Source organism: Falco naumanni, chromosome 12, assembly GCF_017639655.2.
Source record: "Falco naumanni isolate bFalNau1 chromosome 12, bFalNau1.pat, whole genome shotgun sequence".
NCBI lineage: Eukaryota > Metazoa > Chordata > Aves > Falconiformes > Falconidae > Falco > Falco naumanni.
The window spans coordinates 8,131,633-8,144,443 of NC_054065.1; the positions used below are offsets into that span (position 1 = coordinate 8,131,633).

General features: G+C 36.2%; 1 protein-coding gene across 2 annotated transcripts in view; it reads left to right on the forward strand.

Annotated features, from left to right (window-relative positions):
- The window catches only part of MACROD2 (mono-ADP ribosylhydrolase 2), an 893,250-nt gene that overhangs the window by 268,498 nt on the left and 611,941 nt on the right, over window positions 1-12,811 (forward strand). For both annotated transcript variants that reach the window (XM_040612354.1, XM_040612355.1), the window contains exon 5: window positions 5,215-5,331. In XM_040612354.1, coding sequence (XP_040468288.1) covers window positions 5,215-5,331 — 117 coding nt within the window. The remainder of the gene's footprint in view (window positions 1-5,214; window positions 5,332-12,811) is intronic.

Genomic DNA, 12,811 nt, shown 5'->3' on the forward strand with positions numbered 1-12,811 from the left:
TTAATTCTGTGTTTCCTGCACTTTTGCTTCATTTGCAATTTCAAGAGATTTTCTACAAGAAATAGACTTTTTCTATATTGTACATTGGTAAATTAGCTACTTTTTACTATACAACTTTAACCCTTTAATTCTGGAGAACAAATACAGATGCTTTACAATAAATGAAATAAGAAAGCATTTAGCCTGTTAGCATACTTTAGTGTGCAGTGAGAAAGATGTTGTCAAAGATTCCCGTATTTTTAACACATTGTTTTTAGTATGCTGTCATTTTGCATAGGAGTCTTCTTTTGATGCTTCATTTTGTCCATGTATTTTAAGCGATTATTTTCTGGTGACTTCTTTGCGCAACCAATACCATTGACTGCAGTAGCTTTGTAAAGAGTTTTTTAATTCATTAATGGCTTCTGCTGAATTGTTGGGAGAACCAAATGCTGTCCCTCGTGGCTACTAAAACTTACGGATGTGTGCAATGAGATTGCTAATATTATTTGTAATGAAAAAATGTCAAATGTCAGTAGTACATTTTTTTTTTTTTTAGGTTTTCAGTGGTGGTTTTTTTTTTTTTTTTTAGTTTAGGCAAATATACACTATTTTAACTACATAGCTGAATCTAAAGCTCCTTGAACTGTTCTTCAGCTCTGAAAATACATTACGTGGATGTGGGTCTTCAAAACTAAGAAACCCATTCCATGTGCTTGTCCAGCCAAGCTATTGTGAAACAATAAATACAGGAACCCCATTTGTATGGGTTTTCCACATGAGACAGTACAGTGTAACGGGATCCCATTTCAAAAGACAAGTCAACCTGTTAAAATTTAGCAGTCATCTGAAAGAAAGTGTTCTGTGCTTTTTCAAAATATTTATTTTACCTCAAGGTACGTTGTGGGGATCATTGGGCAGCCTGGCAGTTTGTTTGTTGGGAGCGGAATAAAGAAGAGAAGAGGGACCATCCTGTGGATATTTGCTACCTTGCTGGTGGCCCCAGGCAGGGTTCATTCAGTATTAATGCTTTCAAAAATCCTTAGAAATAGCTTGGTTTATAAGCATGAAACTCGTATCAAGAAGCACAGCATCAATGAAGGTGGTTAGCAGCCCTGTCTTTAGTACTTTCAGGTGTTACCAGTACTTAGAAATGCCAATCAATCAGAATGCAGACCGGAGAGTGGACTTCTTGTCAGTTATGATTGATAGTTTTGTCTGTGGGATTTTCCCATATCTTTCCTGTATCTGTGAAATGGCAGGTCATTTGTGTATATAAATGACCCAAAGTATATATGCGATTTCCATAAACATGGACAGGAAGGCAGCCTGTAGAAAAAAAGCATACTGTGAAGCAGAGTGATAGCTTTGAAGTAAAATGACATTTTTCATTGCTTGTAGAAAACAGTGATAATGCACAATTCCTTATTGCTGTCATATGGCACAAGTCAGAATTGACCATAACTGCCTCCATTTTTTGGCCAGTTGCACGAAGAAATTCCAGGGAAGGAACAGTGGGATATGGTCTAAAGTTTTCCAAATTTGTTTTGAAAAAAGTAGTTGAGCATCTATATGTCAAACTTATTATACAGATGAAGTATCTGAAACAAATATATGAATGATTCTTCACTTGCCTGTAAAAGCGGTTTGGCAGCATGCCATTATTATCACGTAAATCTCTTCTTCCTTACTACACAATAACAATAGATCTTTGGTCATCATTTTTTCCCTCCTATGGTTGTTGCTGTTACCTGTAATTGCCATAAAGTTTCCATGTTAACAATGCTTACTTCTCTGTACACTTAGATTACTAGTTAGTGCACACTTCAGAAAACAAAATAACTCATGCAGATGTTTTCTGCGTGCCTGTTCCATGTTTTTGGTGGGGTTTTTTTTGACTTAAGACACCTAAGACATGTTTTAGCAGAGGCTGAAGTATCACATTTAGATTTGCAAATCCACTCTACCTTTGCCAATTTTTTTCTTGATGTTATGCACAGTGCTGGTATTTGACAATATATTTCACTGCATGGGTTTTATCTTTAAGAATTATCAAACTTGTGTTATAGGTTGTATGTATTATTGGAAACATGGAATAATTCTAGCATGATTTATTGGGTTACAATATTAAATGGAAAATCCATATGTAGAGCAGAGGTTATCTCTGCTCAAGTATTTAATAAAGTATGGTAGAGAAAAGAGATTATTCAGAAAATTGTGGGTCATTTGCTGTTTGGTGGGGTTTTTTGGTTTTTTTTTTTGGTGGAGTTTTTTTTGCTGGTGGTTGTGTCATCGTCCCCCTTTGTCCCCCCGTTTTCTTTCTATGTCATCAGTCACTGAATTATATCAAATGCTAATGTCTGCCTTCCCATCTATGGCTGTCTGGAGTGTTCAATCTATTGTCTGTTATGCCATATTTATAAGGGAAGTATGGACATCTAGTTGTTTCATTTTGGCAGATATCTTCCATTTTCCTTGTCATATTTTTAAATTGGTTATGATAGAATTTATTTTCCTCCATTAACAGTTTAATTTTTTTGAAAGGTTGGAAAAGACCTTTAAGGTCATCGAGTCCAACCAGTAAACTGTCACTGCCAAGTCCACCACTAAACCGCATTCACTAAGCACCTCATCTACATGTCTTTTAAATACCTCCAGCGATTTCAATTATGTTTTCATCTTTGTGGAGGTTATTTTGATTATAAAGACTGAGCATGGACCTGTGTGGAACCAGCTCCATGAAACTAGTGACATACCATCTGTATCATAGCTGTACGTACATTAAGAGCATGCTTATTCTGTCATGATATGGTTTATAGATGGGGAGCTGGGACTGCCTATGTGTTGGCTGTCACAGCTGATCTGGCACGTGGTATGTTAACATGTTGTGTATGTTAATACATTGCAGATTTAGAAGTGGAAAAATCTGTGCTTCCACTTCCCTGCCAGAGGAAGTGGTTTCTTTGTGCAGGTGATGTTGTTTGTCTGTGCTCTGAGCTGGGCTGGGGTTAAAGAGAATGGAGTTTGGGGAAAAGGAGCTTGGTTTATCCAGATGGGTTCGTTCAGAGGGTAGCTAAACAAATCATTGTACAGACACTGCTCAAGGAAGGGTGCCTACTTGTTAGGGACAAGAAGGATCTCAGGGGTGGTGATGATTAATCCACTGCCAAGAGAATAATTGCATGAACTTGAGTCCTTGTCTGGTACCCATGAGGTGAAAGACTTCTTCATCTGTAAAGCGTCATGCAGAAAGTGCTAGTCCTAAGCATCAGTGCTGTTTTTATGTTACTGTCTCAGGAAGAAGCATTAATGTTGGTAAAGATCATGGTGGTGGTGCTTGTAAAAAATATACCTGAGGTTTCAACACGTACTGGTTTACTTATCCTGCTTGGTTTGGAAAAGCATTTAGTAATTAAGTTAAAATAATTAAATTGGATATTATGCGCACAGGATAGTTTTCAAGCATTCTTTTTTGCCCTTGAGGTTACAAAATATTATTCTTGCATTTAGCATCTTGGAGTCTGTTGAGCAGAGGTTTTGGGTAAGTTAAAAACAAAAGTTCAGCTGACAGAGTAATAAGGCTTGGTGTCTTGGCATAGAGAGTGCACAACATGCTTATGTATGGTGGCTGAGCACCCACATCTTTTTCAATATGAAAATTTTAGAAAATTTCATAGAAAGTGCAAAACCACATGATTCTGTAATTATCTTTGTCTAATATAAAGTTTTTAAAAATGGCATTTTGAAAACCAGTGGCACCGTGTCCAGGATGAGTATGGAGTATTACCAGGAACTGCTTGTCCGATTTTGCTGTGTCATTTGAATTGTAAGTCTGGCAGAGAACACCTCAGGAAAGGCAATCAGGTTTTTAACACTTAGGAGAAGGTGCCTTCATTCTGATAAAGATGTTATCTGTTCTTCGACATGGGGATCTGTGGCTTCAGGGAAAGACTCAACACCCTGCAAAACCAGCTATGCCCTTAATGCAGAGAGGCCTGTCGTTTCAATTCGAACTTGAAAAAACATTGTGGGGTGAGGGATGACCTGTCTCCCTGTATCCCAGTGGGCAGTGAACGGTCAGTAGATGTGCTGAGCGCCTGCGCTTTGTATTGCCCAGATCTTACACTGCTAGCCTGTAAAAAGCTACACAGTTTATGCTATTAACAGATTATGTGCATCTTTGAAAACCTATCTACACTTGGCTTTGCAAACCTTTTCTGGTTTAATTGCTTCACACATGCTGTTGGGTACTGCTATAACTTTGAACTAGTGAAATCTGAAATAAATATTGAACGATACGCATACAGAATCATTCTTTCTTGTCTCCGTAAGCATGAGTTTAGCCTTTATGCTTGAGCTCATTTTACCCTTTTTTATTTGATGTTGTAGGCTATATGGTTATTCTCATAGTTGAACTTCATCATTGGTGCTGACTTAGGGCCTTACTGTAGTGACTGTTCATGCACACGATATTTCCCTTATTTTGTATGTTTCACTTTTCTTAAACTCTTTGCCTTAATTACAGTAAATCATTTCTTTGATTGCATGTTGAGAGTGCAGAAATGCCGTGCCAGCAGCCTTTTTTATTCTTTGTTGCTGCTACTACACTTTTGCTGGCTCCTTAGGGTAATAAGATCTATGCACTCTACTAATTTTCTAGCATACTTAGCTGCAATTGCAACCTTTAGTAGTTATTATTTAATTAAGTTCAAAGTATTGCATGAATAATGCAAAATTAAAAAAATGTAAAAAAGAAAAAAGGTCAAAGCAAAGTATTTATTTCAAATCCATAAGCATTATTTTTTGGAATATTTGCATAAGGCATTAATAGGATGGTGACGTTAAATGTTCTGCGTGATTGTAGAAGTATCAGAGGTATATAGTAAAAGAGAGTTTGGTATTTAGCTGGGGATCAAATTTGTTTTCATAATTTGTAGCGATAAATTCTTAGAACCTTGAATAAGACATTTCTAATATTGAAATTTTAATTCTGCTTTACCTTTTCTGGGTGTTTTCAGTTAGCAGAAGTTGACTGAATGTTATTTTTTTTATAAACACGTTGACTACTTTTGGCAGATTAAATGTTTGTATGTATTTGGATATCTACTTATAGATTAGTAGGTCTGTCCAGTGAATGTAAAATGAGTAGTAAATGTTTGTGACTGTGTATTTGTGTGAAGAAAACATACAAGACTGGCTTTTAATAACTAAAAGTTTCTGGGTTTGCTTTTGTAGTGGATGGCTGTATACACAGAGCTGCTGGGCCCTGCTTGGTTGCTGAATGTCGCAACCTGAGTGGCTGTGAGACTGGGCAAGCAAAAATTACATGTGGCTACGACCTACCTGCAAAATGTAAGTTGACCCTTTCTCAGAGTTTTCTTTTTGTTGAAAGCACGTGGAGCTGGTATGCATGCTTTTATTTCCCTGTAGTCTAGTTCCACAAGGTATTCATTTTAGAAAATTAGCAGTGGGACTTGATTAACCATGTTCTGTAATAATGTCTTCCCCTCAAAGCAATTCAGGCTTTTCTAAACAATTATTTCACCTATGTTATCCAATGAAAACCTACATGTCTCTAAAATATAAAGCATCTTTCATGTTTATTTTTTGCAAGCTAAAACATATCCTTTCATATGCATAATAAAGGATTGGAAATGCTTTATGAAGTATGAACAAAATATACATTATCATATTTAAGTTCCACGGAGACAGTTTTTGGAAATGTTGCATATTTCATATTCTTCATGCAGATTCCTTGATTGTGAATACTTTGAGAGCCAAGGAGATCAAAGTGATGTATTGTGTTTTCAGCTGCTACGTAGAGGCGGACTGGCAATTACTGTGAAGGCAGCTGTCACACTTTAGCTTTCGACAGGGTGCAGCTCAGTGCTGGAATGTTTTTTCACTTTGAAAGTGGAATTGTCAAAATTCCCATCCTATTTAAAATAAGAAGATGGCTATTTGACCTTGTTGTGTAGATGCTGAGTTTTTCTTGGAAAAAACGAACATGCTGACAGCACATTGGTCAACCAGTCTATTATGTAAGAATGAAAATAGGAAATCTCTGCAAGTAAGGCTCTGACAGAATAGTATATTAAGATATGATGATACAAGTACAAAGAAAGCATTATGAACAGCGTATAACTAGAACTCAAGCTCTCTCTTTTTTTTTTTTTTTATATGCAGTCTGCACTAGGAACATGGCTCATTCAAAAGTATTTACATCTGTTCTCTTAATTTATTCTATACATTTTCCATGTAAAATGAAATGCTTAATGCAGTAGCAGGCATCTTTTCAGCTTTCTGTGGTCCTTAATATCTTAAGTAAAGAAGAAAATTGTGTTCCCAGTCATCTGTTGGCAGCTTCTATGATGATGATGAGAGCTACCAATTGTTTCCTTGACAGTGATAACTGCTATATATGGGAAAACTTAACTGTATTTCATACATAGTTTCTCCATGTATTAATGATTATTTGTGAAAGGCTAATTTGACTAGAGGTCAGGAAAATGGTTGAGGAAGATGCAATGTGGTTGTTACAGTGAGTGTGTATATGACCAAAATCTTCACTGGATTCCTATAAAATGGATAGGTTTGTTAGAGAACACCTTATAATTTACTCTGCTGGGGATTTTTGATGTTTAATTCTTCCCTTTAAAAAAAAAAATGTTCGGAGGGATAGAAAAGCTGCTTATCCATAGGTGCAGAATTCTTCCCATGTTTAATGAGAGAAATTAAACACAAGGTATCAAAGCAATGAGCACTGAACTGTCTTAGAAAGAGAACACTGAGAAGTTTAGCTGAGGATTCCATGTCTAGAGGCATGGCCTTTCTTTACCTTTTATAATAGTTTAATGGGTCTTATGCTGCAAGTTAGGTTTGTAGAATCGCATCCTGTTTAAAGACTATAGAATTTTTTTGGTTTGCCCTTTATGTAGGAATAATAAACAAAACAGTGGGAAAACCCATTATCACTTGCAGTTGGTGATAAGTACTGTAACCAGACATGGAGAAAAGTCAATATTCTGCTTAATCAATATTTTTAGAAAATGAAAATGTACCAGAGATGTCTATTTGTATTTGATCGTGCATCAACATGAGAGGGGGAAAGGCTACGTTAACTGACAAACAGGGAGGGAAGTGCACACTTTGCATGCAGAGGCTGAGAGTTATACTCTTGATTTCTTAGATTTTTTTTTTTCCTTAAAACATATTCTGTTTACCAACTGTTTTCTTTTACTTTTCCCTTTAGAAGCTTAAGGTTGTAGGCTCATTAAATGATAGTACTTTTTAGACCATTTGTCTGAAAGTGAATAATCAACATTCTGTTTTCATACTTTAAAGAGCTATAGTCACTGGACATTTTTTGTAACTCCATGTCACTTTGTCGTAATAGTATCACAATTTAACTATGGAAACTATTTTACATATGATTTTTGTGATGTGAGCAGCAGCACAATGGGAGGTCCAGACTTCCCCATCCAGATATACTGTGATGCAATTTTGTGTGTCCTCAATTTGTTGAAGGTTAGAGATTAATGGATAACTCCCAGTTTTCACAATGAATTTGCTTTTCACTTATCTATTCGTATGTAGGAGACCAACTACAATAATCCATTAACAGTTTGAGTAGTGCAATGATTATTTTGTTGTCTCTGCTCTTCTTGTGACTTTAGTTAAATGAATAATGATAGTAAATGTGAAATGTGTTTCCTAGCATGATGAATTGTAATTTTTATCTTATTTAACAGAATTGTAAAATGTTACAATCATATTTCCTACCCCTGGGATTTTCCTGTCTTTCGTTCTTGATACTGAAATGCTTTGCTTGGAAGCAGTTTGCTGAAATAAGCAAAACTGCTCTGGGACAGAGGAGCCTGCATGTGTGCTGTATGATGCAGGACTCAGGCTTTAGCTGAGGACTCCATGTTAAAGAAGATTTAGTATTCAAAGATTATGCAGCATATTGCTTTGTTTTATAGACAACTTGGAGGAGGTTGAATTAAATTTGGCATTTGAAGGGGAGGTATGCTTTATTAGGAAGATGGTAGTTGGTAAATAAGCACTCTGGCAATCTCCTTTATGATCTATTGTATTTTTATTGAATGCTTTGCTGTGTTTACTTGGGTTAAATAAGAACAGTTCTGCTAAATAATCTCTTCACACAGGAACGATAGAAAAATGTCTGACTCAAAAATGCAAAGATTTATTTAGGGTATAGATGCTTTCTGTGACTTGTTCTTGTTGCATCTCAGTTGGAGAACATTACTTGTGTATTTCAGTTTGTGAAATACACAAGTAACAGTAAATGTTTAGGGAGACAATACATAAAATAGTTCATTTTTCCTCATCTTTTTATTCGGATAGTGTGAATAGACCAAGATTAACATGTCTATAGCCTAGAGATGTTGCGTTACGGACTTTTCAAGATACATCTTGCTGAATGCCAAAAAATAGTCTGTATGAAAATAGAAGTGAAATCAAATTGAGTTTTCTAATTACCAGTTAATGTAATGTTCAGTATAGTTTTACAGAAGTTGCTGTAATCACCATCTGCCTTCTGTGCTGCAAAAGCCTACACAAAGTCCCCCCCAAATGCCAACAGTTATTTGCTGAATACATAATTTAGTTGATGTCATCTATTGTTGTTTTTCAGCACCTATGCAGGCACCCAAGTTTTCATAGCGCTTTGAAGGGCTGAAAAAGGCAGCGCTTTTTGCTCTGAGATTCTTTCCTTTAATGCTTTCTCAGACTGATCATCATCTACTTCTGTACTTCGTATTGTTGTTCCTTTTAAAGAAAAGTTCATTCTAAATATTGTACAACTGGTCTTCAAACATTGAGCAGTACTGTGATACCGTCATGCTTTAAATAACAGATGAACAGTATCTGTTTAAAGCTCTGCAAATGCTTGTTTTCTTTCTCATTTGATTAATAGTCTCAGTTGGCTCTACTGGCAGAAAATGGTCTGAATATAAATTGTGTTTGTGGCTGGAACCAAGGGTCCATAACAGCCTTGTGGCTTGTTACCTGCTTGCAGAGGTTCACTATAAAAAAAGACCCTCTCAGACCACATTAGGAAAAACAGTCCTGTTCCACAAGGTATTTAACAGCTGAAAACCAACTGAAAATGAGGTGACGATACCCAGTACAGGTGAGTGGTACCCTGACCTTGCAGGAAAGGACTGCCAAACTATCTTTCTATTAGTATGTCTAGTAATAATTTCTTTTATTTTCTGAAAAAAATTTGGTAATAAAACCCCTAAACTGAGGAAAATAAAAGCTTACAGCCTCTAATATGGGATAGAGCCAATGATTGGTAAATTAAATCTGAAAGGTGGCCTTTCAGTGGAGGTACCTTGCTGGAAATTCTAGGCAGTTTCTAATACATTGGTTTATGTTGTTAATAAAGCTATAATACTTTGAATAATTTTTCTGTTTGCGTTGATATTTTTAGTACTTTATGCAATATCCTTTAGTAAGTACCACATATAGCATAGTCTTCTGGTCCAAAGTCACTGTGTAGATCATTCTGGAGTAATAATGTGAATGTGCTCTCAAAGACAATTCCTGCTGTGAAATAAGTAGTTAGGAGGAGTGCTAGTATTAAACGCAGTAGGAGGAATCAGCCTTTAAATTTGTTTAATCAGATTAAAAAGTGGAGATTAAAAAGTAGAGATTAAAAAGTATGCTTCTATTATATAGATATTAATGTCTATATTTTAAAGGTGAACATTTGGAGGGTATTATTTTAAAGTGAGGCTGTAAGGGTACTGATTTTAAATCTCCCCATATTTTCTTGGAAAACACATAAAGAGCTGTAATTATAAGGTTGATTATGCAGAAACAGAACTCCAGAACTCTATTCCAGTACTCCAAAACAGATCAATTGGAAAAATGGGGCATAAAAGTCAGCTTATATCTGAATTTCCGGGATTCCACAAAGAACTTTGTTTCCTTATTTTTAGAACCTTGGATGATGTAATAATACAGAAAATCTGTTTCAAACTATTCTAAATTTCTGATTTTGAGAGTCAGAGAGATACTTTATTCTTCCTGGTTCTGATGTGCAGAACATTATCTTTGCATGATTGTTCAGTTTGCTACCTCCCTATTTTTTCCAGGTGGAGGTAAGTCTGGGAATTGGAAAATAAGTGTGGGAATTTAAAAGGAAGGCATTAAAAGGGAGCAATATGTGGACAGGGGAGGATTGCTTAGAGAAGTCTAACTCCCAGTTGGTCCAAGGACCTTGATCTTCTCTCACAATTGCTTTTAAATATTTAAGTGAGAACAGGTGTGCCACCAGATGTATAACTAGACTGAAGTTTGATGAAATTTCTGTTGAAAAAGGCTACTGATAAGCATAATTGAAGCTTCATAAATGTTACGATAGTTTTCCAGGAGGGATGTCTTTATACTCTTGTCTTACCTGAGTAGCATCACATTATTGTAAGCATTGTAGCCAAACTGCGTGACACCTACTAGAAAAAAAGATATAGCCAGAAAAAGCTCTAGACAGTTATTTTGTGAAATGCTGAGCTGCACCAGCTGTTTGCTATCCCTTGTTCATATTTTTTTTAAACAAGTATCATTACTGAAATATTTAAAGCTAAATTTAAAATGAAGCAAAGCAAGATAATATTAATCAAATGCCCAAGATGCCTTGTTCTTGAGTGATATTTTTGTTTAGATTTCTTTGGGAAAGTTTTTTTTAATGGTTAAAAAAACCCCTGTACATGGTTGTGTGTTTTTCTTCTGAGTTGTGTTTAAGTTTCAAAGTTGGTTTTGTTGTTGTTTTTTTTAATAAGCTCAATTTATGTATGGCATGACCATTTTGGAAATAGGTGCAGTGATGTCTTTACTGTGTTTTAATTTGGTCTAATTGCCTCCAGTCATCTTAATGACCTGCTATATTCACTGTTAACAATAGCATACATTGCATATGCTGTAAATGTGTTGGAAGGGAAATATTATTATTTTGGTCCTAAAACCTGCTTAGATTTTTAGAGAGGGTTTTATGGAATATTGTAAATCTTTATGGCTTGTCTTTCCCTTATGTACACCACACCCCCACCCCACTCACACACAAAGGGAGAAGTTAGGATTTGTGGGGAATGGTGGAAATGAATTTATCAACTTCTAGTAAACAAGTTCAAAGATCTTCTCTTCCAAGTCTGCTCAAGGTCTGTTATCAGTTTGGGTAGAAAAGGGACAAGTGCTGTAGATAGCAGTTGAAATGTGCAGTTATGAATCAGCAAGTATCTTCCATCACAGGAGTGTATGGTCTTTGTCCTTAGGTTTGAATCCAACTCATATACATTTTTTTAATGGATAGATTCCTTGAAATTTAAATTGTGAATGGACTGGAGTGCATGTTAGTGCTCTGTGCAGTGCCATGTTGTGGTTAACTTATGGCATGTACTGCTGGAAACTGTTATTTCACAGCAAATTGTTCAGTTAACAAATGTATGCATTGTGTCTAAAGGAAATATTGTACTGTCGATTTCATTACAATATTATTATAATAATATCATACTTCACTGCTCATTCTAAATCCTCCTCTTCTGGGCATGACTTGTTACAAACTGGTCATGAAACACTGAATACCGGGGCAGGAGTGGGCACAGACAAAATTGAGAGGAGGACTGAACCCTTCGCTTGGTACTTGATTCCACTATTGGCTTATAACGTGGGTGTTAATACAATGTAATGGCAGGCGGTAGAAACTTGTGCCATGAATTTCCCTCCCTGGCCTCATTTCTGTAATTCTGGACATGTAAATTTTTTGCAAGGGTCTAATTCTTGGTGTTACTGAAAGCAGTTACACAAGTACATTTGCAGTGTAGTGTGGTGGTGATGGCAGCCCTTGCTGTTTGGTAGCACATTCAGTGGTGTTGGCATTCAGTGTGCTGGGGTCACCCTCTGGATCCCTCCTGCAAGAAATTGAGAGTAAGTTAACCAGGTATAAACACTTTCCTAATGCTTAAATTATGTGTAAGGTGCTATTTAAAATGTCTCTTAATTCGGTGAAAAATATTTTGCACTGGAATATGCCTTTCCACACGGGTGGCATATAGTCATTCCTCAGGCATGTTGGCACTGGAGCAGGGCGTTGTGCCCCTTAAGGCTAATATATTTTATTTCCTCCTTCTTCCCTCTTCCTTGAATATAGTTAGTTCTTTTTACTCAAATAATAATAATAAAAAAAGAGTCTAATGTGTAGCAGAAAAATAAACAAAATTCTGATCGCTACAGTCAGCTGACAAGGGAAAGGGGTTACAATGGGTTATAATGGAGATGTTTATGCTCCTTTAACTGCAGCAGTTGCTGCTGCTCCCACTCTAATACATTCCCTCAGTAGCCAAAGCCTACACTCAGTACTTGAAAAATTAATCTTTGATGCATGAGATTTTGTCTGCCTGAATTTTGCTTGTCTCATTTTAAATGCTTACTGTAGTAAAACACAACATTAACCTCATAGTGTGTTGGCACTTTGTGATTTATGCTGGGTTAGTCTCTGAAAAATATGCAGCCTGTCTCCCAAACCTGGATTTAGCTTATAAAATATGTTGGCACAGGCTTGGGGCTGGAATTGGAACACTAACTGCTGATCCACCGTCTCCCTAGGGTAGAAAGAAGGTTTAAAATTGTAGCCTCTCGGAGGTCATTAACTTCATATCATTTCTTCAGATTAATAATAATTATATTATTGTAGCTGGAATGTTGTAAAAACAGCACAGCCTAATTTTCTTCCTTGCGAGCAAAGTATAGGATTCCTTTTTGTGCTGAATCTGCATATTCCTTGGCCAAAAATATGGCAATTTTTTTGCAG